Source organism: Cupressus sempervirens, chromosome 9 (assembly GCF_028749045.1).
Source record: "Cupressus sempervirens isolate cs-2001-9-10 chromosome 9, ASM2874904v1, whole genome shotgun sequence".
Taxonomy (NCBI): Eukaryota; Viridiplantae; Streptophyta; class Pinopsida; order Cupressales; family Cupressaceae; genus Cupressus; species Cupressus sempervirens.
The window spans coordinates 536,384,723-536,412,644 of NC_143126.1; the positions used below are offsets into that span (position 1 = coordinate 536,384,723).

At 36.6% G+C, this 27,922-nt stretch overlaps 1 protein-coding gene across 3 annotated transcripts in view; it reads left to right on the forward strand.

The window, feature by feature from the left end:
* The window catches only part of DEG2 (DEGP protease 2), a 254,542-nt gene that overhangs the window by 124,226 nt on the left and 102,394 nt on the right, over nucleotides 1-27,922 (forward strand). For all 3 annotated transcript variants that reach the window (XM_089800920.1, XM_089800921.1, XM_089800922.1), the window contains exon 7: nucleotides 17,678-17,785. In XM_089800920.1, coding sequence (XP_089657046.1) covers nucleotides 17,678-17,785 — 108 coding nt within the window. The remainder of the gene's footprint in view (nucleotides 1-17,677; nucleotides 17,786-27,922) is intronic.

The following is a 27,922-nucleotide window of genomic DNA, read 5'->3' on the forward strand; positions in this document are numbered from 1 at the left end:
TGGTGGTGGATAGGCTAACAAAATATGCTCACTTCTTCCCTATCGGTACTGCATACTCAGCAACTCAGGTGGCAGAGGTCTTCTTCAGGGAGGTTTTTAGATTATATGGTTTGCCTCGGAGCATTGTGAGTGATAGGGACAGCCGCTTCATGAGTCACTTTTGGCAGGAGATATTTTGGTTGTGGCATTGAGCTTACACCTAGCACCAATTATCACCCACAGACCGATGGTCAAACAGAGATTGTAAATAAATGGATGGAAGGGTATTTGAGGAATTATGTGGTAGATCAACAGCGAGCTTGGGTCAGATGGATATATCTCTGTGAGTATTGTTACAATACTACATATCATATGACTATACAAATGACACCCTTCATGGCACTTTACGGTTATGAGGCACCTAGTTTCTTAGATTTGTTGTTGGGAGATAGTCGAGTACCCTGTGTAGGTGAACTATTACAGGAAAGTAAGGATATAGTTGCTACTCTCAGAGACAACATTGCTAGAGCTCAGAACCAACAAAAGCAGTATGCAGACAAGAAGAGGACTGAGCGTAGTTTTGAGGTAAATGATATGGTTTACCTCATGTTGCAGCCATATAAGTAGTCCACTCTCAAGAAGAGTGGTGCAGAGAAACTCAAGCCACGCTATTATGGACCATTCAAGATCATCAGGCGAGTTGGTGAGGTGGCTTATGAGTTGGAGCTTCCCACAGACAGTAGAGTGCACAATGTGTTTCATGTATCACGCCTCAAAAAGGCGTTGGGTCAGAATGTGATGCCTTCTGCAGTATTACCTCCCTTGGATGATGAGGGGAAACTGATCTTAGTGCCAGAATCCATTCTGGATAGTAGAGAGAAGCAGCTTCGCAGGAGAGTAATCAGAGAGTATCTGGTTAAGTGGAAAGATTTACCTGTTGAAGATGCTACTTGGGAGGGAGAAGTGATTTTGCAGCATCCAGCATTAAGATTGCTTGAGGCCAGGCAATTTTAGGAGGGGCAGACCTGTAATGTCCCTGTTTCTGGAGGAGTTAATTATTTATAAAGTTACGAACAAAATAAAATAAAATTACAAGATAACTTTATATTTAATTAACTTAATAAAGTGATATATTTTATAAAGTCATTAAATAAAACAATCTTCTAGAGGTTGCTGGAAGAAGCGGAGAAAAAATTAAAAAGGAGGCTGACCTATCGAGAAAAAAAAGAATAAATAGGCATTGAGGGCTCATTGCCTATCATCGAGATTTATTATTGATATTTGCTGATGTGTGTTGTGGAGCCTAGGGTTTCTGCAAGTAGTCACAATTGGCAATTGAGAACGAAAACTCTCAATTGGTACGCAATTTTGAGGGTGTGAAAGATCACCTAAATTATTGCAGCTGTGGGAAGGATATTTCAGTCCTTTCACTTGTGCTTAATTGCTGGTTTGGAGTTTCAACTGGAGTTGCACTTTCATCATATCATCTTCAGCATTCGGCCTCAATCACTTGATCAATCCAGGTTCTTCATTTCAGTCTGTAGTTGTAACAAGTTCTTAGTTGGATTCAGACAGTTAGGGTTTGTTTGTAATGTGCCATGTTGTAATATTTCAGTGTTGAAAATTGCATATCATATGTAAAAACATTTTTGGTGATCATTGAATGAATACATTGGCACTATTTTACATCAGTTATTTAAGCAGAACAATTTCTTAATTCAGCAATATACTTTCAGCAGTGTATTAAATTTAGGGTTTTTTAGTGGCCTGTTGGTAAGGGTCACTACATTAATGAGTATATTATACATCTCTTCTGTATTAAAATAATATAATATTTATTTTATATAGTAAATTTAATTTTAATTAAAAATTTAGAACACTAGTTTTTAAACATACAATTTTATAATATTATATTACACTTGTACATGATATTTGTTAATGTGAGTTAATATATTAACAAGAGATCTCTTTATATCCATATATAGACATTCGAATAATAACTTGAAAAACACAAATTCTATAAGTGCTATTACAAGTTATAGCATGTAAAGAAAACCTAGGAAAATTTAACATGGTATCAAAGCCAGGTTGATCTTTAGGGATCTTTTGGTGCTAACTAGATGGTGGAAAATTTTGTTACTAATATAAGTTGATAATGATGCTATCGAAATCCTTATTCCTTCAATCTAATATTTAAATATCAAAGATGAAATGATATCTCCACTTTATAATAAATACTGTCAGATTTGTGTGTGGATCTCAGGAGTGCAAAAGAATAAGGCATACGTGTGAGAGGGATTGCTGCGGAAAGAAGTGAATGACCTGGATCCGCTGTAAATAGATTTGGTTGTTCAATGCTCCTCTTGAGCTTTACCAAATCCAATTCGCCAGAGGTGTGCACTATGTGTGTATTTGATGCCTTCGACCAAGGTAGAATTATGGTCTCTATGCTGGAATTTCAGATGCGCTCGATGTCATTACTCACTGGAATGTGTATTTTCAATGTCTCCCAATGAGGTTGATCCTTATGTCATTATGTGGTAATGATCAAGATTAGGTAGGTGAGTTTTCCATGTGGGATCGTAGTTGAGGATGTTGAATTGTGCATTGAGACTAGATTACATTGCTCTTTGTGACCATCGTATGTGAGGAATTGATATTTAAGCCAGTGAAATTGCTTGGCGTCGGATCAAATATGTTGGATCTCTGTATGGGAGAGGGCCTCCACGTTGAAGTTTTGCATAGACTCCCAACTACGAGGAGAATGAATGCTGACTCAAGCTTGTTGTAGATCATGTCCTCGGTCTGGGCTTGGGCTAATGAGTCAAACTTACGTTAGATAAGAGGAGCTAGTGTTAAGTCTGTGAGTGTGTCTATGGACAAAAATATGAATATAGAAAACCATTAGAAAATGGGTGGCATGCTACTAATTCAACCATCTAGAATACATGTAGTGGAAGATACTTCGTATGCTTAATATAGCTAATAAAATTTTCCATCAAATAAGAGTCATATTCACTATGCTTTGCGAGACACCAGCTAAAGTATGTAAGGAATGACAGATAAATTAGAGCGTTTATGGATTATACGCAGGATGTCATGGGGTCAGAGTTTTCACTCGTGTGGCATTGGCAAACAACTCATGCGTGTCAACCTTAGGTCTACACAAATTGAACCTAGAGTACGCCTTCACCATTACGAGCATAAATAGACTCATGCGGAACCCAAGTCAAGCCCGACTTCATTTTGCCTCGTCGTAATCCCAAGACTACAACAATGTATCACAAACACTAAATCATCCGATCCAACCTCACACAAAACACATGAGATATCCCATGGTAAGTGCTACATGACTTGAAGCCCATAAAGAGATCCGGTCCCCTTAGCAAGTTGTCTACGTCGCCACAACCAATGTAGCCCAAAGTCAAACGTAGTTCTGATACTCTAGCTTGCCTAGCCCGACTCGCCAGTTAAAGGCTCAAACCATGAACCCAACACGATCAAGAACCTTGCCTTAGAATCCCCTTCATCATGCATGCACATAACTTGTCCAAGCTCATTATTGAATCCAGTGTCAACCTATCATGGCGAGTCCCTAACTCTTGATCTTAGATCAACGTCGCACTCCATGCAACAAGGAATTGTTCCATTGTGACCAACACAACACCAAGCCATGGCACGAAAACCCTTTATAGCAATCCATGCCACTTGAGCTCTTCACCGAGAACCCTTCATTGAACCACTTCATCAACAATCGCTTAGGCTACTCCCACGAGTTGCTTAGCATCACCCAACCCAAGGTAATCTAGTTCCACATCCTCAAGCTAAGCTCTTAAGAATACTTGGCACAGCTCTGGATATTAAGCATGGTTGTTTCCATCAATACAAATGATTCCTGGCTTGGTGCTCGACACATAACCAAGTAAACCATTATGAAAGACTTCCACCCAAACCATACAAGAACCAATCTCATGTCACAAGCCTTCAAAGAATGATTCGCCTTTAATACCTGAATTGTTATGAGTACATCCAAGATGACCCTATCCCAAACAATGTGATATCTCTCGACAAGCCAATGACCTCCGTTCCTAAACCACTTGATTACTCCTTAGCTTGGCCCTAGGCCTTGCGTACACCACAACTTTGCCAGTGGGGTCTCACTCGACACAGTCCCAATAAAACATGCCACAAGACATTCCTAATCAAGCAGCTCGAATACCGTTTCGTGCAACCAACTCAAGGTATCACACATGGACGACAACACCACGAGTTGCTCATAGCTGACATCAGTTTAGAAGACTAGGTTCCCAAGGTTAACCCAACTGAGTTCCTAAGCTAGCTTACCAAGTGTCCAATATTGCATCTTGAGGTAAACCGATTGCTCGCCTTGGCCATTGCGCACCACGACATAATTTTACTTGCTAAACTAATCCACACTGCTTACATAGGAGTACCCAGGGTAGCCATAAATTAAATACCCAAGCAGCATAGTCTGTTTATTCATGTTGTGGTCATCTTCCCTCATTGAGACCACAACACGAGGACTAGTTGCCGGTGAAAATAAAGGAAGAGATTGTGTCCAATAAAAATATATTTAGGATTCCCTTAGTTACACTATGGACAATATGTACGGAGCAAGTACGATCTGGAAGTGAATTTTAAAATCCCGCCGAAACATGACATACATATGTTGCAAAATCAGATTTAATAATCTTGTGATGCAATACAAGATGTTACATGGAGTAAGGTCATCGGACCCATGTACGGAGCAAGTACGATCTAGAAGTGAATTTAAAAATCCTGCCGAAACATGACATACATATGTTGCAAAATCAGATTTAATAATCTCGTGATGCAATACAAGATGTTACATGGAGTAAGTTCATCAGATCCATGTACCTAGGAAGTATGTGCCTCAAGAATAGACTCCACCAAGGACGAGCACAAGGCAATACACAAAAGTTCGGTCGGCATATGTAGATCAATACATCTACTCATCGGTATTTTATACTCAAACATCGGTTTCCAGAGAAGTACGTGGATAAGTAGTTAGGAACTAGAGTTTAGATATTAAGAATCCTCCAAAGTTCCAAACAGAGAAGATAAGGATATCACTTGACAAGTGCCATCTTTACTATTGGAAATTATTACATAATCCTTTCTGTGCCGGAAGTGCTTTCCAAAGCTTGCCATGACAAAAGCTTACAAGCTTTGACAACTAAGAAGAAGAAATTTCTTAACATAATGCACTCTTTCATCCAAATATTAAAATAGTAAGTAAAGTGATTCATTACCAAATGCCATGAAATTAAGGAGACCTATTCATATGGGAAGACACAATTCATAAGGAACATAATTTCTAGTTGTTAAAGTTGTCTCCGGACGACAATTACAAAATATCTGAAACAAATTAAAAAACAAAATACATTAACAGAGTGACTACAACAAAAAAATCTGCTTCTGTCACATCACTTCCACATTCATCCAGTTACATCTGTAGCCTCTGCTAACACAATACTGTCTCCTCAAGCTGACCTTGATAGCCACCCGTGCTGCTTTCTTTGCTTCCAACACTAGATCCACTGAGCTAAGTGTCGCTATACTGCCTTCTGGATGACCCACTCCTCCTGAGCTGTCTATGCATCCACCAAGACAGCCTCTCGACCAACACCTACTCGTAGTGCCTTTGGTACACAGACACTCCATGCCTGCAGCAGCTCCAAGTCTTCATCAACTGGTCATACGTCCCATTATTGATATCCGTAACGACTGGGGATCCAGGTAAAATAAATGAACGCATACAGACAATGGAACAGAATAGCAGAATTATATTCGCATATGCCAGACATACATTATGCTTGATAAGATGAATGATAAAAGACAATTTACAATGATTCCAGACGGGATATAAATACTATTTGCCGAACCTTCCCGAAGGAGTCCATTGGCCACAAACATTATGTCCGCTACAAACTATTTACTTGTCAGCTACAGAATACAGAATCACCGACGACAATCACCTTGTCAGCTATAGAAACACCGACGACAATCATCCCGTTGGCTACAAAAACATCGACGACAATCCAGTCGGCTGATAGTTAAGAGAGGAATTGTGGCTACACAAAGATATTCATATCAAATAAGGAGTGTTGTGATATTTCCATCAATGATATCACCTTAAAGATTTCGCCATGATGTGAATTTAATACTTTGATCTTCAATTAAGGATAGGTAGTCGCATATCTTATCACAAGGAAGGATGTTGACTTGAATTTGCTCCTAAATTAAAAGAAGGTAAGTATGCTTTATTCAGTTGAGTGATTATCAATTCAAATAATATGGTCATAAAGTTTGCTAATATTCATGATAATATTATTATGAGAAAATTCCTAATATTATTATTAGGAATATAAAATGGAATAAAATTCATAACAATACTGAACATAAATAAGATTGATTATAATATAATAAGAAAAGGTTCATAATATAATAAGAAAAGGATAGTAATATTATTTGTTAATATCAATATCATTATTGGAAAAACTAAATATTATTATTATTCTTGAGTATTATAGTAGCCTCTCTTATTTTTATGTTCTATAAGAGCTATATACCTTGATCTTTTCTGCCGAGGATGTTCTTGCAGAAAAAAGAAGAAGGGGAGATTGAGAGATAATCTAACAACTCTGGATGAAGAGCTTAGATGATTTGTATTTAGAGGAAGTATGACTCTTCATCAAAGACAACTTTGGTTGAGGAACGCAGAGTATTGATTTAGAGGGTGTGGACCATGTTGAAATGGATTTGTTTGTAATCAAAACATGTAGTAGTTAGAGGATTATGATTTGTTGGGATGAAGTTTCATATAAAGAAGGTAAGTATGCTTTATTCAGTTGAGTGATTATCAATTCAAATAATATGGTCATAAAGTTTGCTAATATTCATGATAATATTATTATGAGAAAAATTCCTAATATTAATATTTGGAATATAAATTGGAATAAAATTCATAACAATACTGAACATAAATAAGATTGTTTATAAAATAATAAGAAAATGATAGTAATATTGTTTGTTAATATCAATATCATTATTGGAAAAACTAAATATTATTATTATTCTTGAGTATTATAGTAGCCTCTCTCTTATTTTTATGTTCTATAAGAGCTATATGCCTTGATCTTTTCCTCCGAGGATGTTCTTGCAGAAAAAAAAGGAGGGTAGATTGGGAGATAATCTAACAACTCTGGATGAAGAGCTTAGATGATTTGTATTTAGAGGGAGTATGACACTTCATCAAAGACAACTTCGGTTGACTTGAATTTGCTCCTAAATTAAAAGAAGGTAAGTATGCTTTATTCAGTTGAGTGATTATCAATTCAAATAATATGGTCATAAAGTTTGCTAATATTCATGATAATATTATTTTGAGAAAAATTTCTAATACTATTATTAGGAATATAAAATGGAATAAAATTCATAACAATACTGAACATAAATAAGATTGTTTATAAAATAATAAGAAAAGGATAGTAATATTATTTGTTAATATCAATATCATTATTGGAAAAACTAAATATTATTATTATTCTTGAGTATTATAGTAGCCTCTCTCTTATTTTTATGTTCTATAAGATCTATATGCCTTGATTTTTTCCTCCGAGGATGTTCTTGCAGAAAAAAAGGAGGGGAGATTGAGAGATAATCTAAGAACTTTGGATAAAGAGCTTAGATGATTTGTATTTAGAGGGAGTATGACACTTCATAAAGACAACTTTGGTTGAGGAGCTTAGAGTATTGATTTATAGGGTGTAGACCATGTTGAAATGGATTTGTTTGTAATCAAAACATATAGTAGTTAGAGGATTATGATTCATTGGGATGAAGTTTCATATATGTAGGCTGGAAGACCTTATGCTACTAGAATACCTATTGAACTAGGGAAGCATGACACAATTTGCTGCTAGGAGGTTAGAAAGATGATTATAGATTCAGAGGGACTTTGACACTTCATCGGAGACAACCTTGTACTAGGAAGTTAGAAAAGTTGATATCAGACTTAGAGGGAGTTTTAACACTTAATTAGTAACCTTAACAAGGAGGTCTAAAGGTTAGTGTTTCTTCATGAAGAAGAATTTCCAAGTGCAGTCCCTTGTAATACATTCTTGTGTATGAGAGATAAGTTTGAGGTGAAAACTTTATTCTATGATATATTTCGTGATGGATGTCATGTCAACAACACATCACTGTATCCATAGTGACTTCATGTGAACTTTTGATGTCATGTGAGTATGGGCCTACCCTTGTGTACATCATGAGGGAGTGACAACTTCCAAATGATTATCACTTGTATTTGTAGAAGTTATTGGAAGGTAGCGATCTTACAATGACTTAAATCATTGATATACATTTTTGTGTAAATGTTGAAATAGATCATGAATGGCTTTATCTTGTAAATCAACAACTAAGTGTTAGATGTCATTAAATTGATTGTCTATAAGTTGTTTGTATAGACATATGATAGGTACTTGGTGAATATCTTGCCTTGATATTCTGATAGGCCATTATCGCATTGAGTACTCGGTGAATATTATTTAGTTGATGTTTGGATAGGCCATTACTCAAGAGTATGTGGTGAATATCATTTGATTGATGTTCTGATAGGCCAATGCTCATGTTACCTAATATGATATCAAATAGTAATTGGTGAATATTATGTGCTGATATTTTGATAGGCCAATTCTTATATAATATCATATATTGGAAATCTTCTGAATGTGTTATTTTTAAATATTACCAATGGTGTAATATCTATATGTTTTATAGGCAAGAGCCTATAAAAAATGGTAAATAGTGAGCCTCTTATTGAAGAGGTCTTATGTTTGAATCTACTCGCGCTTAATAAATAATAAATCATAACACATTAGTAATCTTGGCTTCGGCCTCTTATCGATCTAAAAAAAAAAAAATATCTGTGTTTTATAGTTCTTCATTAAGAGGGAGTGTTAATGCTATAATTTTGTCGGTTAAATTAAATTATATATATGAGATATATAAATAATATATGGCAAATATTATATATAGAATAATTAACTTATGTAATATATATATTATAGATATATATTGTTATATTACCATTATAATATAGTGAGAAAATATTATTTGTGATATAAGAATAACTAATGTGAGTTAATATATTAACAAGAGAGATGTCTCTACAAGAGACATGCCTCTTTATATCATATATAGACATTCAAATAGTAAATTGAAAATTACTTAAATTCTATAAGTGCTATTACAAGTTAAAACATATTAAGAAAACTTGGGAAAACTTAACAATATTAATTTCTATTATAGAACATTATAGATACATTTTTCTAGCAATTACAAGTATTTGATTAATAAATATATAATATTTTAAGTCTTCATATCTAATTTTATAATTTAATATTATATTAAATAAACTTTTAATATTATTATTCTATATTTTCTTTACATTTCTATTTTCTTTTAATTTCACGTTTTGTAAATTCTTCTAATGAATATAAATATTTAACATTTATCTTAGTATAAGAAGTATTAATACAATTTAAAATAAATTTTCATTTTCTAAATTCTTTGACAATAATTAATAACAAAATTTAGTGTTAATGGTGTTAATATTTTTAGAACTTGGAAATTTTGAATTTTTTATTGCATTATTGTATCATTATCTTTATTATAGTGAATACAAATCACCTAGCAAGCAATCACAAAAACTAGTTCTTTATTACATTATAGTTAGTGAATACAATATCTCCATTTTTCTACATTCAAAAATAGTTTTATTCATTTACATGGAGTGGATTAACTAAACTTAAAATTTGTCACATTGGATCTAAAATCTTTCCCTGCTATTTTCAACTACCTTTATTTCCTATTTTTGAACTTTTTTTGATGGATAGTAATTTTGATCACATGCCTTTTAAAATTTTAATTTAAGTTATTATATTATTAAACTAATTTTCCTCCTATCTCCATATCTCGTGGAATTAAGCTGCATCCACTTGCGAGCCTTGCCTTCGAGCATGGCCTCCGCATTGGCAACATCCAGAGGAGGGTCATATGGCAGTTGACTGTAGGTGGTAGCAATGATGTGTTCCCAAGCAGTGCCATTTGAGAGCTCTCCTTTCCCACTGCTCTGTCCATGTCATCAGACTTACTTTTGTTGGGGTGGGAAGACATTTATGAGTAACCAACAACTTCCAATTTTTTTTTGACAAGATTATTAATTACATCCTTATCCTTATGATTAATTGCATTGTATAGAGCATTCTATACCCATTCTTACATGCAAATAGAGCTCTTGGGGTTGATTCTTGTTAGTCTTTTTGCTCGATCTACGTTGCAAATCTCAACTATATATCTTGTAAAGATGAGTATGCTCTTCTCTAGCAGTGAAAGATGACCCAAAGTATTAGAAAAACTTATTGAATTATTAGATATGGGGGTTTTCCTTTTTGTGGCTTTGTATTCTATATCAACAATGGCACTGCTATTATAGATTTGAGTGTCACTTGTAAGGGATTTGAGAAAGGCAGTTTTTCCTTTTGGTTTGTCCAAATTGAATATCTGAGATCACGTCTATGAGATTTGAAGCTGAGATCTCTCCATTAGCTGTGTAGACTAAGTGCCAGAAATGCAGGCAGATTTTTTTTTGTAGTAGTAAATAGGGATTTTTGTTCTATTTTAAAATTATTTTTTAGGAAATTTAAAAAATATTTTGGATAAAAAAATTGACTGAACCAATTATTTTTAAATTTTACTTGCAGATTGCATCAGTGCCATGTGCTGTCTTGTGAATCACTATTTATATTGGCGTTCTTCTATGACAGCTGACCATCTTAAATTTTCAGGATTATTGTATTTAGTGGGGTGCAAAGAGAATAATCTATTGACAACAAAAGATTCTGGTCTACATGTGGAGAATATTCCATCCATGTAGGGGAATATTCCTTCAAACAGGCTTGTTAATATCATCAGGCCAAATCCTTTTGGCTTTACTCTCTCATTTGCATTTCCTTTTTGGAAACCTAAGTTTGAAGGTCTATAGCTCAGTCATCAAGTCTCCATTTTTCAAGCAATTGTTTTTTGATTTGGATATAATTTTGTGCTCTTTGCAGTTGGGCAATTAGGTTTAGATTTTTTTGCCTGATGTTTAAGGAAATTGTAGATTTTCACATATTCTTATTTTGGGAACTTCCAGGGAGTCTTTTCTTGCTCTTAAGGTAACATTGCAATGGTGTGATTAGATTGATTGCATTCTATTTAGAAATTTTACTTTTTGATTGTGGCTAAATTTGGCATTTGTAAGATCTAAGATCAAGTCTAGTTGCCTTTTTGGCGTCTAGCACTTTTATTCTCATTGAGCATAAAGTTCAAGATCATATTTTCTTGGGGGGGGTTCTTGATTGAGTCACATGGCTCAAGGACTTCTATTGGTGGTGGTGTTTTTTCTCCAACCATTCATGGATTGAGTTAGACAACATTGTTTTTTCCATAGTGATAGAAGCTTGTTGTTGGTAAAAACTATATATTAGCCAATGGGTGGAGTTAGTAACCGAAAGGTTGCGTGACGGTTGAGTCATCCCTTTGGGAAGTATATATACATCGTTTGATTGGATTTATGAATCATCATTGTAATTGGAATTGCATATCTTCTTATATGAATAAAGTATCTTGTTCTGTTTACATTCTAGTCTCTTAATGTGGGTGTGACCTAGTGATTTCATTCAGGGCATCATATTTCACATGGGTATTCGGAATACCTGGCCATGCATAGGGGAGGAAGAAAATTGACAAGCTGTAAAAGTTAAAGCAAGTGGTGAACGAGCAACTGATACAACTGGCATGCAGTGACCTATCGCAAACAAAAAAGGAGGCTTTGATGGAAACTTCGAAGGGCAGAGGGTTGGAGAAGTCCAATGTTCAAGAAGGGCATTGGCATTGTCTCATGGACAGGCTCACAGGATTGAGTCATGCATCCGACGACATCTCATTTCTACAGGTTATGATGATAAACGGGATCTTGACTGGATGAGTGTATGATTGGGCTGCACTACTAGCAGGGATGATGTATGAGTTTATGGCACTTAAACATAAGACCACCTACATGCCTCACTACGTGATTGGGTTATTCCTTGATGCAATAGTACAGATGATTTCTTCCGACAAGTTAGAGGTCAAGCCTGGGCTGCTCATGCTAGGTGAGCCCCCTATTATGTAGTAGAGACACCTGGACACACTTGGCAGCAAGACCACGGTCAGGCAAAAGTCATCGAGATAGGATGTAGGAGATATGGATAGTGGTCGGAAGGAAACCTCTTCTAATGAGAGTGGGACTGACGGAAAGGAGGAAGAAGATGATGAAGAGGTGGAAGTGATTATGGCAACACCATTACTATTCCCGCGACCTGCACTTTCAACGACAACACACTTGGTTCTTGTGGGGGCACATGGTGCTCATATTCCAGGGTTTGGACAATTCAAACAACCAGTTGTGATGATGCCTGCCATAATAGCACCTCAGCCGGTTGTAGAGACCCCGACAATTCCAAAGGCCGTGGCCGTAGTTGGGACAGAGTCACATCCATCACTGACGACAGCCTTGCTAAAGGAGGTGATGGAGTTACCTGTACAGGAGGTTCTTATGAGTTCGGGGACACAACAGGTCAAACTAGAGGTAGTGGGATCTGATGCAGTAGTGACGATAGTTGATGCATTATTGGCCACTAGTGAGGATGCCACAGTGGAGGACTTAAGTGAGCAGTACCTGAGTGGGTATTTGGTGAGGAGATTCAACATCAGACCTATAGTGCTGACACTTGTCACTATCTAACCCATGAGAGAAGTACCTTAGGTGATAGATCCTCCAGCCCCAACAAAGAATCATCCTACCATCGCAGTAGAGCCACCACCACCCCCACCTCTGATAGGGAGTGCTTCGAAGAGGATGTTGGAAGTAGTAGATGCAACAATGGCCATGGAGCACACCACACCATTGGGCCCTTCTATAGCTATAGAGGAGGATGTCGAGACGTACTTAGTAGATGTCTTGTCTTGAGGTCACCGAGTAGTACTCTCAGCACATAGATGTGCTTTGGAGTCGGTGGTACGGGAGTTAGAGTAGGTCTTGGCATTTATGCGGGTCGGTTGTGCAACGACCTTCTCTGTATGCCTAACATAGAGACCCTAGAGATGCGACAGGAGTGGAATACTCAAGAGCTTGTAGTGGAGAGAAGAATTGAGCAGCTCACGTGAGGGATAGTACAAGTGTATTGAGAGGCGTATTATGCTCTGTGCAAGAGTGAGGTTGATTGGGTAGCACTAGTAAGGGCTCAGGAGGAGACAACTACCAGACTAGCCACAGTGGAAGCGAGTTTGGCCACCCAACAGGTAGCTTGGGAGGAGTGGGCAACACTCGTTGCTAAGAAGGCAGCAGTTGTATCTTAGCTGGGGGATGCAAAGAAAGAGTGAGATGCAAAGGAAGTGGAGCTTCGAAAGATAGCCGATATGATGAAGAGGGCTCTAGAATTCCAAATGCAGGCCAAACTGAATTTCGACACTCGGATGTAGCAAGTACATGAGTTGCGGGCACAGCTGAACGAGCTGCGGGCACAGAGGACGTCTACCACACCAACTGTACCAGCGACGCAAACCTCTACTTTTGAGTTTATTATGAGTCTTGATGTACTTAGTAATTTAAGTTGTCTCTATTTTGTCGTCTGGAGATGACTTTTCTCTTGGGGGGGATGATGTTGTCAATAAAAACTATAGTATAGGTGACCGGTTGAGTTAGTATTTGAAAGGTTGTGTGACGGTTGAGTTACCCCTTCAGGAAGTATATATATATCGTCCGAATGGATTTATGAATCATCATTGCAATTGGAATTGCATATCTGCTTATATGAACAAAGTATCTTGTTCTGCGTACATTCTAGTTTCTTAATGCAATAAACATTAGTTTACCCTATACGGTAAACAAAGCTATGGTCTATGTTCCCTCGTTGATGAACGATAAGGAACTATAGTCACCCAATTTATTAATGATTTGAGTTGTGTAATGATATGCATAGATAAGGTTGCAGATTCCCTTCCATATTCTAGTATCTTTATTCATTGTGTTTGGACTGTTCTCTTTAGGAGCCCATCATCCTTGATTGTAGAACATTGTAGATGCCTTTACAGATATCATGCTGATTACTTACTTTTTGCCAATTATAGATTTTGAGGGATTAGGTTTCCCTTGGATTTGATTGTTCCATGCACAAATAATGAGAAATTAGGGAGACACCATCTTCATCTGTGTGCTAGTATGAGCACATACCAGCCCTCTCACTCAAATATTATGCATTGCAGATCTATTTTCTACTTAGTCTCATGGACTTTCAGTTTCCCTGTCCAACAAACTTGGTCATGGGGATTGTTCTACATTATAGCTTTCTTTTTACTTCTAGAGATTCATCATACTTGGGTGTAGGGAGAGTTTGTAGAGGGAGTACTATGTTTCCATCTAGGAACATCCAACTTGGTCACCAACACTAAGGACATTGCTCTATGGAGATTAATGAACTTTGCAATGGTGATTGATTCTTCTTTTTTGAATGTTAGTGTTTCATCCTGGTTTGGTCTAGTTTGTGATAGAGGTGTTTTCAGCACTGGTTTCTAGCTCCATTTTCTTCAGTTTCAACATCGATATTGTCCTTCTTGCCTTCATTGAGTCGCTGTCCCTTGACATGATATAAATATTTGTATGTTGCAGATTGGGTTCATTCTATATCTGTATTGGTACATTATTGATAAGGGTCATTTTTTGGGAAAACTGTTTGCACAGGCATTGGTAAGACCTGTTGCATGAGTGAGTAAATTCTGTAGTTCTTTGGCAAGGTTTTTCTTCAACAACATGAACATTTATCCTTGCACTAAGAATCTAGTTGGATAAAAAATGCATTCGCAAACAAAATAATCAATATAAAATCCTTAAGCCATTTGCTTTTACAAAAGCCAGAACATAGATAGGCGGTTATTTCTGGTTGAAAGGAATAAAACACTTCCATTAAGGAAATTAGAGGATCTGTTTAATGGACATAAAACTCATCATCTCATCTTATTGGTGGTGGTCAAAATTTTATTTAAATGTTAGCTAAGAGCCACTCATGCGAAGCGATCATTAGTCGTATGAGTTGCAGAATAACATTGAATCACACCTATGTGGTTGCTCCCTCAGTCATAGAGAAAATTTCAAGTGTTTTGATATAGTTTGAATGGACACATGTTTATATTTCCAGTAGATGTATCGAAATGTTAATGTTGTTTAAAACTTAGCACTTACAATTTTGTTTAGATAAACATGGGAAAGGGCCCAGACTCATTACAAACTTTAAGGTGAAAGTGATGAGTCTCACCAGAGTAAGACAAGAAAACAAAAGATTACAAAGTAGAAGTGGAATTCAGGAACAGTGGGAAAAGACCTGGCAACAACTAGTAGGACCAGCCATGTGTCACACAATAGCTTTGGGCCTTTAATGGCCTGCCACTCTTTGTTCAAGAAATTCAAAGTTAAATCAGTTGCAGAATAACGTTAATTTACACACCTATGGAATTGCTCTGTTAGTCATAGAGAAATTTTTAAGTGCTCTATAGTTTGAATGGCCACATGTTTATATTTTTAGTAGATATATCTAAACTTTCACGCTGTTTAAAATTCAGCAACAAAAGCTTACAAAGTAGAAGCGGAAACCAGGAACAGTGGGGAAAGACCTGGCAACAACTAGTAGGACCAGCTAGGGGTCACACAATACCTTCGGACCTTTGATGGCCTGCCACTCTTTGTTCAAGAAATCCAAAGTTGAATCAGTTGCAGAATAACACTGATTCACACACCTATGTGGTTGCTCCCTTAGTCATAGAGAAATTTTCAAGTGTTCTACAGTTTGAATGGCCACATGTTTATATTTTTAGTAGATATATCTCAATGTTCATGCTGTTTAAAATTCAGCAATGTTTAGCTTTATTTAGATTAAGACGGGAAAGGGCCCAAACCCATTAGAAAACCGCTTTAAGGCAAAAAAGATGAGTCTCTCCAAAGGTGAGATGGGAAAGCAAAAACTTACAAAAGTAGATGCAGAAACCAGAAACAGTCGGAAAAGACCAAGCAATAACTGGCAGGACCAGCTATGGGTCACACAATAGCTTCAGGCGTTTGATGGTCTGCCACTCTTTGTTCAAGAAATTCAGCTTGTTTTCAAACGATGGCTCTTTGGGAACCTTACTCTTGGATTTAGTAGGGATGGAAGGAATAACATTCTGGCTTGTAGCTTTATCTTTATCTTTACATTTCTTTTTGGTGTTGGAGGGAGTGACAGCAGGGTGATTTTGAGGGGCAGCTTCCTCCACGTTGTGTTTATAAATTTATATATTATAATAATTCAAATATAAATTTTTAATATACGAGTCTCTTTGCCATCCCCAAAATCCATTTTTTTTCCTGTTATTGCAATCGTCCTTGATCTGGAAACCTGAAGAATTATTATTGTTATGGGATTACTTTTGGTTTCACAATTGTACAGAAGCTGAAGTATTGTAGAAAAGATAGAATTATTTTGCTTTGGATTATGAAGTTTTGAATGATATTTTAATAAAATTCATTATTCATAAGTCAGATATTTTCATAATGTTAAAAGATAGAATTTCAAAATATTTATATAATAGGGAATCTTTTAATATGTGGGGATTTTTGTCATTCTTTATGTTCATATTGCCATCAAGATTAAGGATAGTGGAGAAGAGTTTTTTATTAAATCAAAATATGATAATATGTGAAAGGTTAGTGCATGGTTGCAGTCCTAGAAGCTTGAAAAATGACTACCACAAAGTGTTTATGCAACTAGTTAAAGCCTTGCGATAAAAATCCTTAGACATGGCTACTAGATTTGATCCGAACTGTAGATTATAATTTTTCCTACTTTATAAAAGAGCCTTATAGTAGTAGTTGAGATATGGACTTTAGGCATGACTATGAGTCACGCAATTTGAGCAATATTGTGTAACACCTTTTTCTTTTTGGAAGAGCCTTGTGACAGAATATTCTGAGGTTGTGTTTGTATGCATGATTTCTTTGGGAAAGAATATACATATACATACAACCCCAGACACCTACAGACACTAACTGGAGTTCTAGGTATCATTGTTCAAATGAGATGGGAAAAAAAAGGTGGTCTTTTTCAAGATAGAGCACTGGGGGCAAGAGACATGCCCTGTGTGTGTGTACGTGTTGGGGGTGGTAGAGGGAGAGATATGTAAACACCTCAAGTATGGATTGTAAGAGGCATAGAAATTAAAACAAGTGAGTATGCAAAGAACAGTTTTTTTTGCGCAACTGCCTCTCTGTGAGCTAATAAAAAGTTGAAGTTGAGTAGATATTGTTTTTAGATCACATATTTCTTACCAAATGAAGTAAATGTTATTGTATTGTTCTTTTAAGTGCCATAATTTGAGCCATAAAGATATCCTTAATACATGTGATCCAATTATTAATATGTTAACTCATGTGAACAATAATAATATTGCCATATTCATTTTCAGTATCATTGTATAAGTGTTGTAGGTTTTGGTATCTTTATAGCTTTTAATAGACTTTATTTTGTATCATGCATAACAGGTATTAGCCAAAGGTGTAGAGTGTGATATAGCTCTACTTTCAGTTGAGAGTGAAGAGTTTTGGAAGGGGACTGAGCCACTTCGCTTTGGATGTCTTCCGTGTCTCCAGGTATTGTGTTGAAATTTATCATGCTTTTCATTTATGTATGAAAATTGACCATCTAAATTTATGATAGTGTTGGCATGTGGTGAAACAGGTTAGACTGATTCTTGAGACTCTTGGTAACAAGTTGCACAACTCAATATAGAAATGAATACAAAAAGACAGAAGTAATGTAATATCATTTGATTTATTTCTATGGTAGAGTCTGAAATCTTGGAATTCTCATAGATAAAGTTCTTGCCTGTAAGTGTTTGATTATAGAAGTAGGGAAGGGCCCTGACTGCAAAGAACAAAAAACCCACAGAGACTAGGCCATTAGAGCCTATACAAGGTGTATCTTAAACAACACTAGGAACAGCCATCAAAAAATAGACATGCCCAACTACATAAAAATAAACATTAAACCCTTAGTTTCCTTAACATATTTAGAAGCTTTATTGGTGAAAGTCAAGTAACTAAAAAATATGACATGGAGGCAGGCAGGCCATAGTACTGAAAAAACAGTTTTTTGATCTAAAAGTAGCTAAACTGAAGAGCAACAACCCTTAAGAAATCATGTTTCTTTTTGTATTATTAATAAGGTCTTAGTTCTCTATCAGAATTGTAGATGATTCGATCCATCCTGTTGTAATCTTGTTTCTGTCTTTTTCTGAAGCTTTTTCTTGCGGTGTCTTTCTTAGTTTCTTCAATTGCTTTCTGATCTTGACTATCGAGGCACAATATCCAGGACAGCTTTTTCTATTATGCCTATTTGCATCAGTAAAAATGATAATGCTTCTAATGGCATTCTCCATCTGTTTAAATTTTTGCCTCATGTTTGCTTTGTCTACCTTAGTTTTCAGGCCCACCATTCTCACACGCGTAAGTATGCAATTTTGAACTTTGAGGACAGCAATGGTCTCATAATCATTGTCCTGAACAGTCGTAGCATCCAAATTCTCATTATTTTTTATTGCCTCAACTGAACCCACTTCAATCCCATTAATTACAAGTGTCCTCATTATCAGTAGTAGTGTCCTCTTTTGTCATCCTCTTCCACGTCCTATTTGTCTCAACAATCTTATCATTCTAAAGGGGAATAAAATCTTTTGCAGAAAATATTTTTCATAAGTAGTTACAAAGGGAGATGTAGTCTCCTTTTAAAGAGAATAACTGAGAACAAAATAGAAACTTTTCTAAAAAGCTAACAGTAAAGTTTCAATGTTATCTAAAAACTAACTATTAGCTAAGGTGACAATCAAAGAGACATTACAATATTCTAATAGCCTCCTTTAATGGTCATCGCCTTACTACGATTCTGAAGATTGCACATGTCTCATGGTCTTAAATTCTTTAGAACATTCAATCTCTGCTGAGACCCTCCTTGGATTTGCAAAATATCAATGACCGAGAGTAGCCAAAATCTGTCCAAAAAAGAGAGAGGAGGCTGCTTCCTTCTTTAGGATGGTTTGCAACAAGAGACAAGAGCTTGCCATTGACTTTGCCATTGAGATGAGTCTGCTACTGCAGAACATCTGACTACAAATCATCACAAAACAGCCAACCTGATGTTGGAGAATAGTGCTATCCCTCTCTATAGCCAAAGACACATTGAGAACAAATTCCATGATTTTGAGAAAAAATCGGAAAACCCTCCAGACTTTTGTAGATGAGCATGACATCCCAAAACAGATTGCAAAAATAAATGATTTTTGAGGGAAAAAATTGCCAAGCCAAAGATTACAAATTATTGTTGTTCCTGAACAAAACAGCAAAAACCCACAAAGAAATCCTATGCAACTTTGCGAATTAAAAAACCCAATATTGGTTTTTAAGAATAAAGTCATAAAACTAAACATAATTTTTGAAGGAAAAAAGATTATAAAACTGTTTCAGAATTTTTTTTACAAGGAAAAATTATGAAAACCCTTCCGAAATTTTTTATGGGAAAAAATTATGAAAACCCACCAATAAATTTTTTTCAGGACAAAATTATAAACCCACAATGGAGAAAATTATAAAAACCCTCAAAAAACCTTCACACGACAATACATCAGACTTCGCGTGGTAAAAGTAAAACAACACTCACAAGCAACATGCAAGTCATAAAATGCACATGCAACACAAAATTTGCAGACTGCTGTTCAAACCAGGAAATTGCATGACCAACTCTCTTGACCAAGCTCTAGATTTCAGAAAAAACTTCTTCAAATCTGCCAATTTTTTGCAAAGTCATTTTTATTAAAAATGATTTAATTAATTTATGGAATAAAATCTAGTCCAAAAAGGGCTACGATTTTTTATTGAAATGCACCAAATCTTAAAGAGAGCCATCAACCTGTTTTGATACCATGTTACAAGATTTCATTATTGATAAACAATCATTATGAATGGAGATGTAGTTTCCTTATGTAAAACATTATTGAGAATGAAATAGAAACTTCTGAAAAAGCTAACAAGAAAGTTTCTATGTTATCTTAGAACTAAATACTAACTAAGATGACCATTAAAGTTAAGATAATTTTACTAATGTACAACAAGAGACCACAAATGGGGTCTAAGTTACTGAAAAGAGTACAACAAGGCCACCACCAACAATGGGAACACTGAATGGTGTCTGCACAAAGAACAAAACAAGAAAGCGGAAAGAAAGGAGAACAAGAAAGCCTAGGACCTCCCTACTGGCGAGAAGTAACCCAAAACCGAAGGATACGGTCTAGGGTGAAGGTGTGTGGAACCTTCAGACCGCCTCAAGGAGTTGTTGGAGGGAGGGTGATGTTGCCAAGTGAACGCTCTGCAAGGTTTCACAGATCTAGTATGTTTCAAGGAAGGGCCAACCAACCTCTTCGTTCCTTGGGCGGGAGATCTGAGAGTGAAGAAAGAGGTGATAAGCTGATCTAGAGTCTATCTTGATGGGAACCAAAGCTCTAGGGTGTGATCTTTCACCCATGTGGCCTCTTGGATTGTAAAAGCCCTCACCGGCTCACAACATCTAACAGGGGGAATATGTCTTCAATTGCTTTAAAATTGCAGCTTCTCCTCTATCCTAAAATACGAACCCTCAAGAAACTGGATATATATAAGCAAAAATCTTATACCATGACAAAGCTAGTTACCAAAATATGGTGGGTTTAGTATTGTAAACTTGCAGACCATTGCATTGTATTATGAAAAATCATATGTATTGCATGAAACTGATGAAAGTAGAAAACACGATTACGAACTTCTGAATTGACAATAGGTAATTCCAATCAGTTACTATAATTCTGAAAATTCTCACACAATTATCAGATTACAATTTTATTGGCAATCAGAAAATAGAGAATTATAACTGATTGTTTTTGGCACTTGCTTGTTGAATTTCCAAGCCAATGTTTGTAGGTTGATTGTCGTCTTATCCAGACAAGATGTGACTAATGGCAAAAATGCTTGCCCAGGTATTTGCACACAGGCCTGATCAGATTTGGTTCCAACTATAATAATTTTCGCAATGCCCAGGATTGCATTCAGACTTGCAGCATTAACTCACCCAGCCTGAGCATTCACAGGTGGGCAGATATGAGTCTGAAATCACTGCCCAAATTGCTTAAGCGCTGTGCCAAATACAAGCACCAGCAGATCAGAAAAAACCACCCAAGGATCAATAACTCACTCCTGCAGATCAACTTTCAAATTATGGGAAATTGGGCGTCCACAATTCAGTCAATGGACCCCCTGTTTGCAAAATTCCAGTAACCTCCAGACTTGAGTATCTTAGCAGTGTAAAACCACACCAAATGCAAAGGATATTTGATGTCCAAACTGAATCCCTTGAGCGCTCAGATCATCATAGTAAACACATTCAAAGGCAGCTCCAGATCATACCAGATTTCCAACACCTTCGAAATCTCAGTATAACGGTCCTCCAAGAAACAATAATACAACAATGGAAGACACTAAATTATTTCTCAAAATTTACAATTCCAATCTCCCAGTCACAGATAATCATAGTAAGGAGATTTACCTAATGAAATCGCTATACCTCAGCAGTGACTTAAAGCAATCTTCAGGAACAAAATTTACAAGAAACCAATCTCCACTATACTTCAGCAATGGAGCAAAACCTCATATCAAACCCTTATACCTCAGCAAGGGATTTGAAAATCAGAACCTCAGAAAAGCCACAAAGGCAGCAAAACCAAATATATATTCAACTTTGCTTTTCTCAACAAATGGGCTTCTATTTATAACCTCTAGACTCCCTTTTGTTGCCAAAATGTAACTTCACTCAAGAAGCTTCCATTAGATTCTTTCACTTGGCTTAACTAATTAATAAATGGCTCCTTCCAATGATAACTCAACCCTCAACTTAAGTGAAATTATAAAGTGAAATTATAACTTTATAATAAGCCATTTAATTATTTAATAATAATTTGGCCACTAAAAATATAATAAATCTCAAAATACTCATTTAAATATGTCGTTTGAAATAGTAGTCGTACCTATTATTTCTCCATGTGACCAAATGCACCTTCCAAAAATAGAAAGGGTCCATTTCAATCAACACCCCACTTACCACAAATAGTAAGTACACAAAACTAAGGCCAAACGAAGTCCAATCTAAACCATATGAAGACCAACCCGTAGCTTACTGAATTGTGGAGAAGACAAGACCCTCCCAAGCCAAGCCACTGCCTCAAAAGACCCTCTATCCACAACAATTAGCCTACGAGGATCACAATAATAGGCTAATCCTTGAAACTCCAATGCTAGCAAAAATGGGGACATTATATTCTTCCCTCCCTGAGATTGGTTGTCCTCAAGCAATTCAACGACATAGTGAACTACAACCTCCACTTGGATCCCAAATGAAGAAGAGTGTGACATCTCTGTCGACACTGAACCAACTGCAAACCAACATCATTAGAACCAACCACATGTCCTGTAACATAGCACCCAAAACTTGTGTTGATGATGTAGAAGTCAGAATGTCACCAAAAGGCAACTCCATAGAATATCTATGCATCCTCTTCTTCCCTGTATCTACCCACATTATATATATTGGACTAGAATTTTAATCATCACCAACAATCCCTGAAAAAGACGTAGCTACAGGAGAACCATAAGTACTCATGCCATTTGTATCAACAATAGGTGTAGCCATATCAAAATATGTTGTCACAGGAACATCACCAATTGTCGCAACAAAAAATTGAATTGAATTTGCAGATGGTGAAAATTGAGCCCAACTCCACTCAAGTGAGTGATCAACCTCAATCTCCAAAAGGGGATTATCATGAGACAATGCTACATCCATGTCGAACATAAGATTGTTCGCAAACTGAACATCAACATTGTGTTGGTCGATAGTATAACATGACTCTATCACTATATCACTCACCTCATCATCAATAACAAGTGTACTATTATCAGAGCACACATCTCAATCAAGACCCTGGTGTAGGTAGCAATGATCACCCAAAAGTGATAAGTCACAAAGGAAAGACTCGAGCTTATCAATGTATATACCAAAGAGAGTAGGGGCTAGAGGGCACCCCTATTTCACCCTGATGGTGCTTTGAATGGGGTTTCGAGAAATTTTGTGGAATCTTGAACTTGCAAACCACACTCTCATATAAGCTCATGATAGCTGTGAGTAAATGTAATGTCCCCTTTCTAGCATTCATATCATGATGTTGTCGTTAGCCTATTTCCCCACGATCCCGTAGGCTTACCAAGACATTAAAGGGACTTAGAGGCCATTTGGTCTAGACAGTTTCAGTTGCAGGTCTTTCTGAGGCAACTTTGGGCATACTTACTATTTATAGTAAGTCATCTTGGATATGGTCGAACATCCAGTGGCAACGGTATGTCGATGGTAATTGTTTAAAATCGACAAAAAGACTTGTTTATCATTGATAAGATTTGTTATGCATTGATAAAGCTATTTTATAAAGTTAAGTTTAAATATTTAACTTTATTAATGCATAGACTATAGTTTGTGGGAAATATTTAAATTAAAAGAGTCCCCTTTATTTTATAACACATTGGAGACATAAGTTACATAAAGGGAGTTATGTTTTATCCCACATTGAGAAAACGAAGGATTGAGCTCTTGTGAGAACACTATAAAAGAAAGGGAAGAGCTTCTTTTTAGTATGCTTGGAAATATCAAAGAAATTGAGAAATTTTCTAGAGATTATGTCTCAATAGTTTGAAGGACGAAATCCCTTCAAGCTGGAAATCTTGACACCATTGAAAGATATGGTCTTGAGATTCAACATAGTAGCAATCCGAAAAAGTAGATACAAAAAAGCTGTCCGAAAAAGTGGAACCGAAAAAGCAGGCAAAAAAAGCGGGTACGAAAAAAGAAGTCCAAAAAAGTGGAACCGAAAAAGTAGGCCGAAAAAGCAGTCCAAAAAAGCGGAACCGAAAAAGCAGGTCGAAAAAGTAGTCCGAAAAAGCGGAACCAAAAAAGCAGAACCGAAAAAGCAGGCCGAAAAAGCAGTTCGAAAAAAGCAAAGCAGAAAGAGCAACATTGAAGGAAAAATTATTACAGCCATCTACAACCAGGTTCTTTTGTTAGTATTGCTTTTAGGGGTGTTATAAGTTTTCAGCTGTAAGTGTGCATTATACCAACATTATCGTTTTGTAATCCATGTAAATGCCAAAGTCTTGGCCATATTTCATGAGCATTGTATTTTTCATTGCAATTAAGAAGATAATAGTTGCTGGTGTTATTTAAACAATTTAATATCATTATTTATTAGCTATTTAGTTTGCATACCAACTGTTTGTAAAAATGCCAGTTGGCTGTAGGTGTTCATTTCTCATGCTTAGATCATATATATGCACTGAATATTGTCAAAATTAGTAGCACACTCATGTTAGGTCATTGTGTAGTCCATTGTAGTCTTCTAGCACAAGATTCCTATTGATGCAAATTGAAGAAAAAGTCATTTGAAGCTAGCTGAAATACTATATCAGTCATACGTCCCTTGCATGTGAATTGTTTGATGAAATTCCTTGAGCTTTTATCAGCATTTTTTTGAGGGCAGATTTGAGGAGGGTTATTACAGTAAAGTCTCAGAAACCTCAATATCTCTAAGTCTGTGGAAGAGGGTTGTCTAGGGAATAGAATCAAAGCCTTTGCAAAAGTCAACAAAGCAACAATAGACTTTCGCCGAGTGGTGGCAAGCCTCCTTAATGATAGTCTATAGTGTCAAGACAAGGTCCATAGCATAGTTCAAAAACTCGGTATCGTCAATATCTCGGCTGACCCAAACATTTTGAAAAACTTGGAATTGGCAAAAACTCGGCAAAAAATTCGGCAAAAAATTGGCACTTTTATCAAACATTTGAGAATATAAAATTTCTTAAAATATGCTTAAAAACGCATACATACACCAAATTTGTAGAATATATAATAATTTGAAAATTGAGATATCCACCATATATCATTCAAAGTTTTAAGTTAAACAGTAATTTATACTTATAGCAAGAGGAACTTAGTAGATTAATCATTAACATACTACTAGAATCGTATACCAAAAAAAAGTAGAACATCTGAATATAAATAAGTTCGATAGATATAAGTCAAACTCTACGAAACTACTACTTCTGAATACATATTAAGTTCAAGTTTCAGTATCAATGAAAACCGAAAGTAGCAATCATAAATTGCGTCTACAAGTAAAACTCAAAAGAGATCGTTGCTGCTGGGTGGGTGGTGTTGAAGAAGTTGTTCTGGCAACATCATCAACAGGGGCCTAATAGGTCCGTCACTCTCAGAAGCCTCTGATGGATGACCAAGCTCATGTTCCTCCTCACATGCTGCCACATCTGCATCTCACTCATTTGCTTCTTTCTCAAACTCAGCTAGCTGCTCATCTGTTAGTAAAGGTTCACCAACATCCGCATCCTCACCATTAGGAGGAGCAATCCAATCGGCTGAGTATGGATCAATGTCATCCAAGTCTAGTGCTTCATATGAAGCTTGCCCTTTCACCTTCTTCTCGTGCAAGAGAAGGTTGTACTTCACATAAACCAAGTCATTTAGGCATTTTTGAGTCAACCTATTACGTTTCTTTGTGTGTATGTTTTGAAAAGTACTCCAATTTCTCTCGCACCCAGAAACACTACAAGGCTGCAATAAAATTCAGATGGCAAGCTTTTGAAGATTAGGCGTGGTAGCACCATAATCTTCCCACCACAGATCTGCAAGGATTAAAAAACCATTTATGATGTGGTAAAACTTCCAATAAACTTCATGAGCGAAATGAACGATATGGTAAAACTAAACACGTTTTTTTTTACCAGGTTGCAAGGTGTATCTCCTACGTTTGCAATCAGGAGAAAAAAACAATGGCCCCTTTTCCCTCTTGTAGCTCTACAACTCATCAAGTATGAGGTCTCAGAGGTCCGTATCAACAACCAATCTTCGAATACATGTGTCCAAGCCAATTTGAACCTCTGAATTTGCTTTAAAAGTGTTGGAAAAATAGTACTTGGGACTCAAGAAGTAGGCAGCTGCATGAATGTGTTGGAGTTGTCGGTTCCACCTACGATCAATGATGTTCTGTATGGGTCTATATTTGGTCTCATTTGACCTATAGAAGTGTTGAATGGCCTCTTTTGCACTATCCGTGGCCTCATATAGAAACCCCATGGAGTTTTAATCCCCATCTACAATTCGTAGAACCTTCACCAACGGTTCTAATACCTAGACATAATAAAACATACAAAAATCAGCCAAAGAAAATATTTCAAAATTGAATATTAAATCATCAATGAATACTTGAAAACTTTCTTTGAGGGTCTCTTCCATCAGCTTTTCAAAGCTACCATCAAACACAATCCTCACAATCTTTTCTGCTTCAAGCTTCTTTGCATAAGGACTCTCTAACCATTTCTTATCAAAAAACATGCGCCTGAGGTCTAGCAATGTCTCAGATATGCTTTGCAAGTTTAGAAAATTAGTAGCAAAGCGTGTGACCCCTGCCCGTACAAGATCCTTACCACTAGTGTGCTCTCATAAGACTCAAGACCCATGTATGGTTGTAGATGTACTTAGCAATATTCCTTCCATCTTCAACCACCTTCTCCACTCAGCTCAGTTTCCCTTGATCCTCAAGAAGCAAGTCAAGAAAGTGGGCAGCACAAGGGCTTCAAAATAATGTGGGATGTCTCTCCATGAGAAGTCTACCGGCAGCCACATATGCAACTGCATTATCAGTCACAATCTGGATGACATTAGCTACTTCTACTTCTATTACCACCTCATCCAACATGTTACACAATTTTTTTGCATTTTTTACTTGATCAGAGGCATCAACTGATTTTAGAAATACCAACTGCCCCCCTGAAGCAACTATAAAGTTGATGAGCGTCTTGTTCCTGCCATTTGTCCACCCATTAGATATAACAGTGCAACCTTCTTGTTCCCAAACTTTTCTTTGCTCTTCTACAAGCTAATGAATATTTCTTACCTCGTCCTGTAACAATGGCCCACCCACCTCATAGAAAGTTGGGGGCTTGAACCCCTTACCAGACAAAGAAATGGAAGTTACCACTTGATCCCAATACGGACTGCATAAAGAGTTGAAGAGAATATCATTGCGGATCCAAAATCTTGTAATTGCCACCCTTGTCTTCTCATGCATCTCTTTGTTCCATGCAGTGCCTAGCAAGCCGGTTTGAGCACTAGGAGTGTTACGTGGAACCCAAAAGTCTGCTAGAGATCCACTCGTACTTCCTGATCCTCGTATCCGAAGCCCAATAGAAGAAGAACCCTCTCCACCTGTGTCTGATCTTGTAGAACTAAAAGTCCCCATTGGGGCTGCCATGGCCTCAAATGTCCTCCATTTTTCTGCCTTTGTGCATATTTTTGTAGGCTTGTCAGAGCCTCTCTTGTAACCTCTTCCGAACATTCTTCACACGGTGTAATATCATTGCATGGAATCTTCGCAAGATGGTATTTCAATCGGCTTATGCCTGAAGTCATTTTCTTATGGCAGTGGATACATTCGACATGTCACTGATTACCCCCGGGATCCCATGTTTCCATAAAGGATCCTTAGCTCTGCCACCACTAGTCATCTTGTAGACTTAGAGAACCTAATAAAAAATAGACGATATATGGTTAGAAAGCATACATTATCTATAAAATATTAAAAAACTAAATTA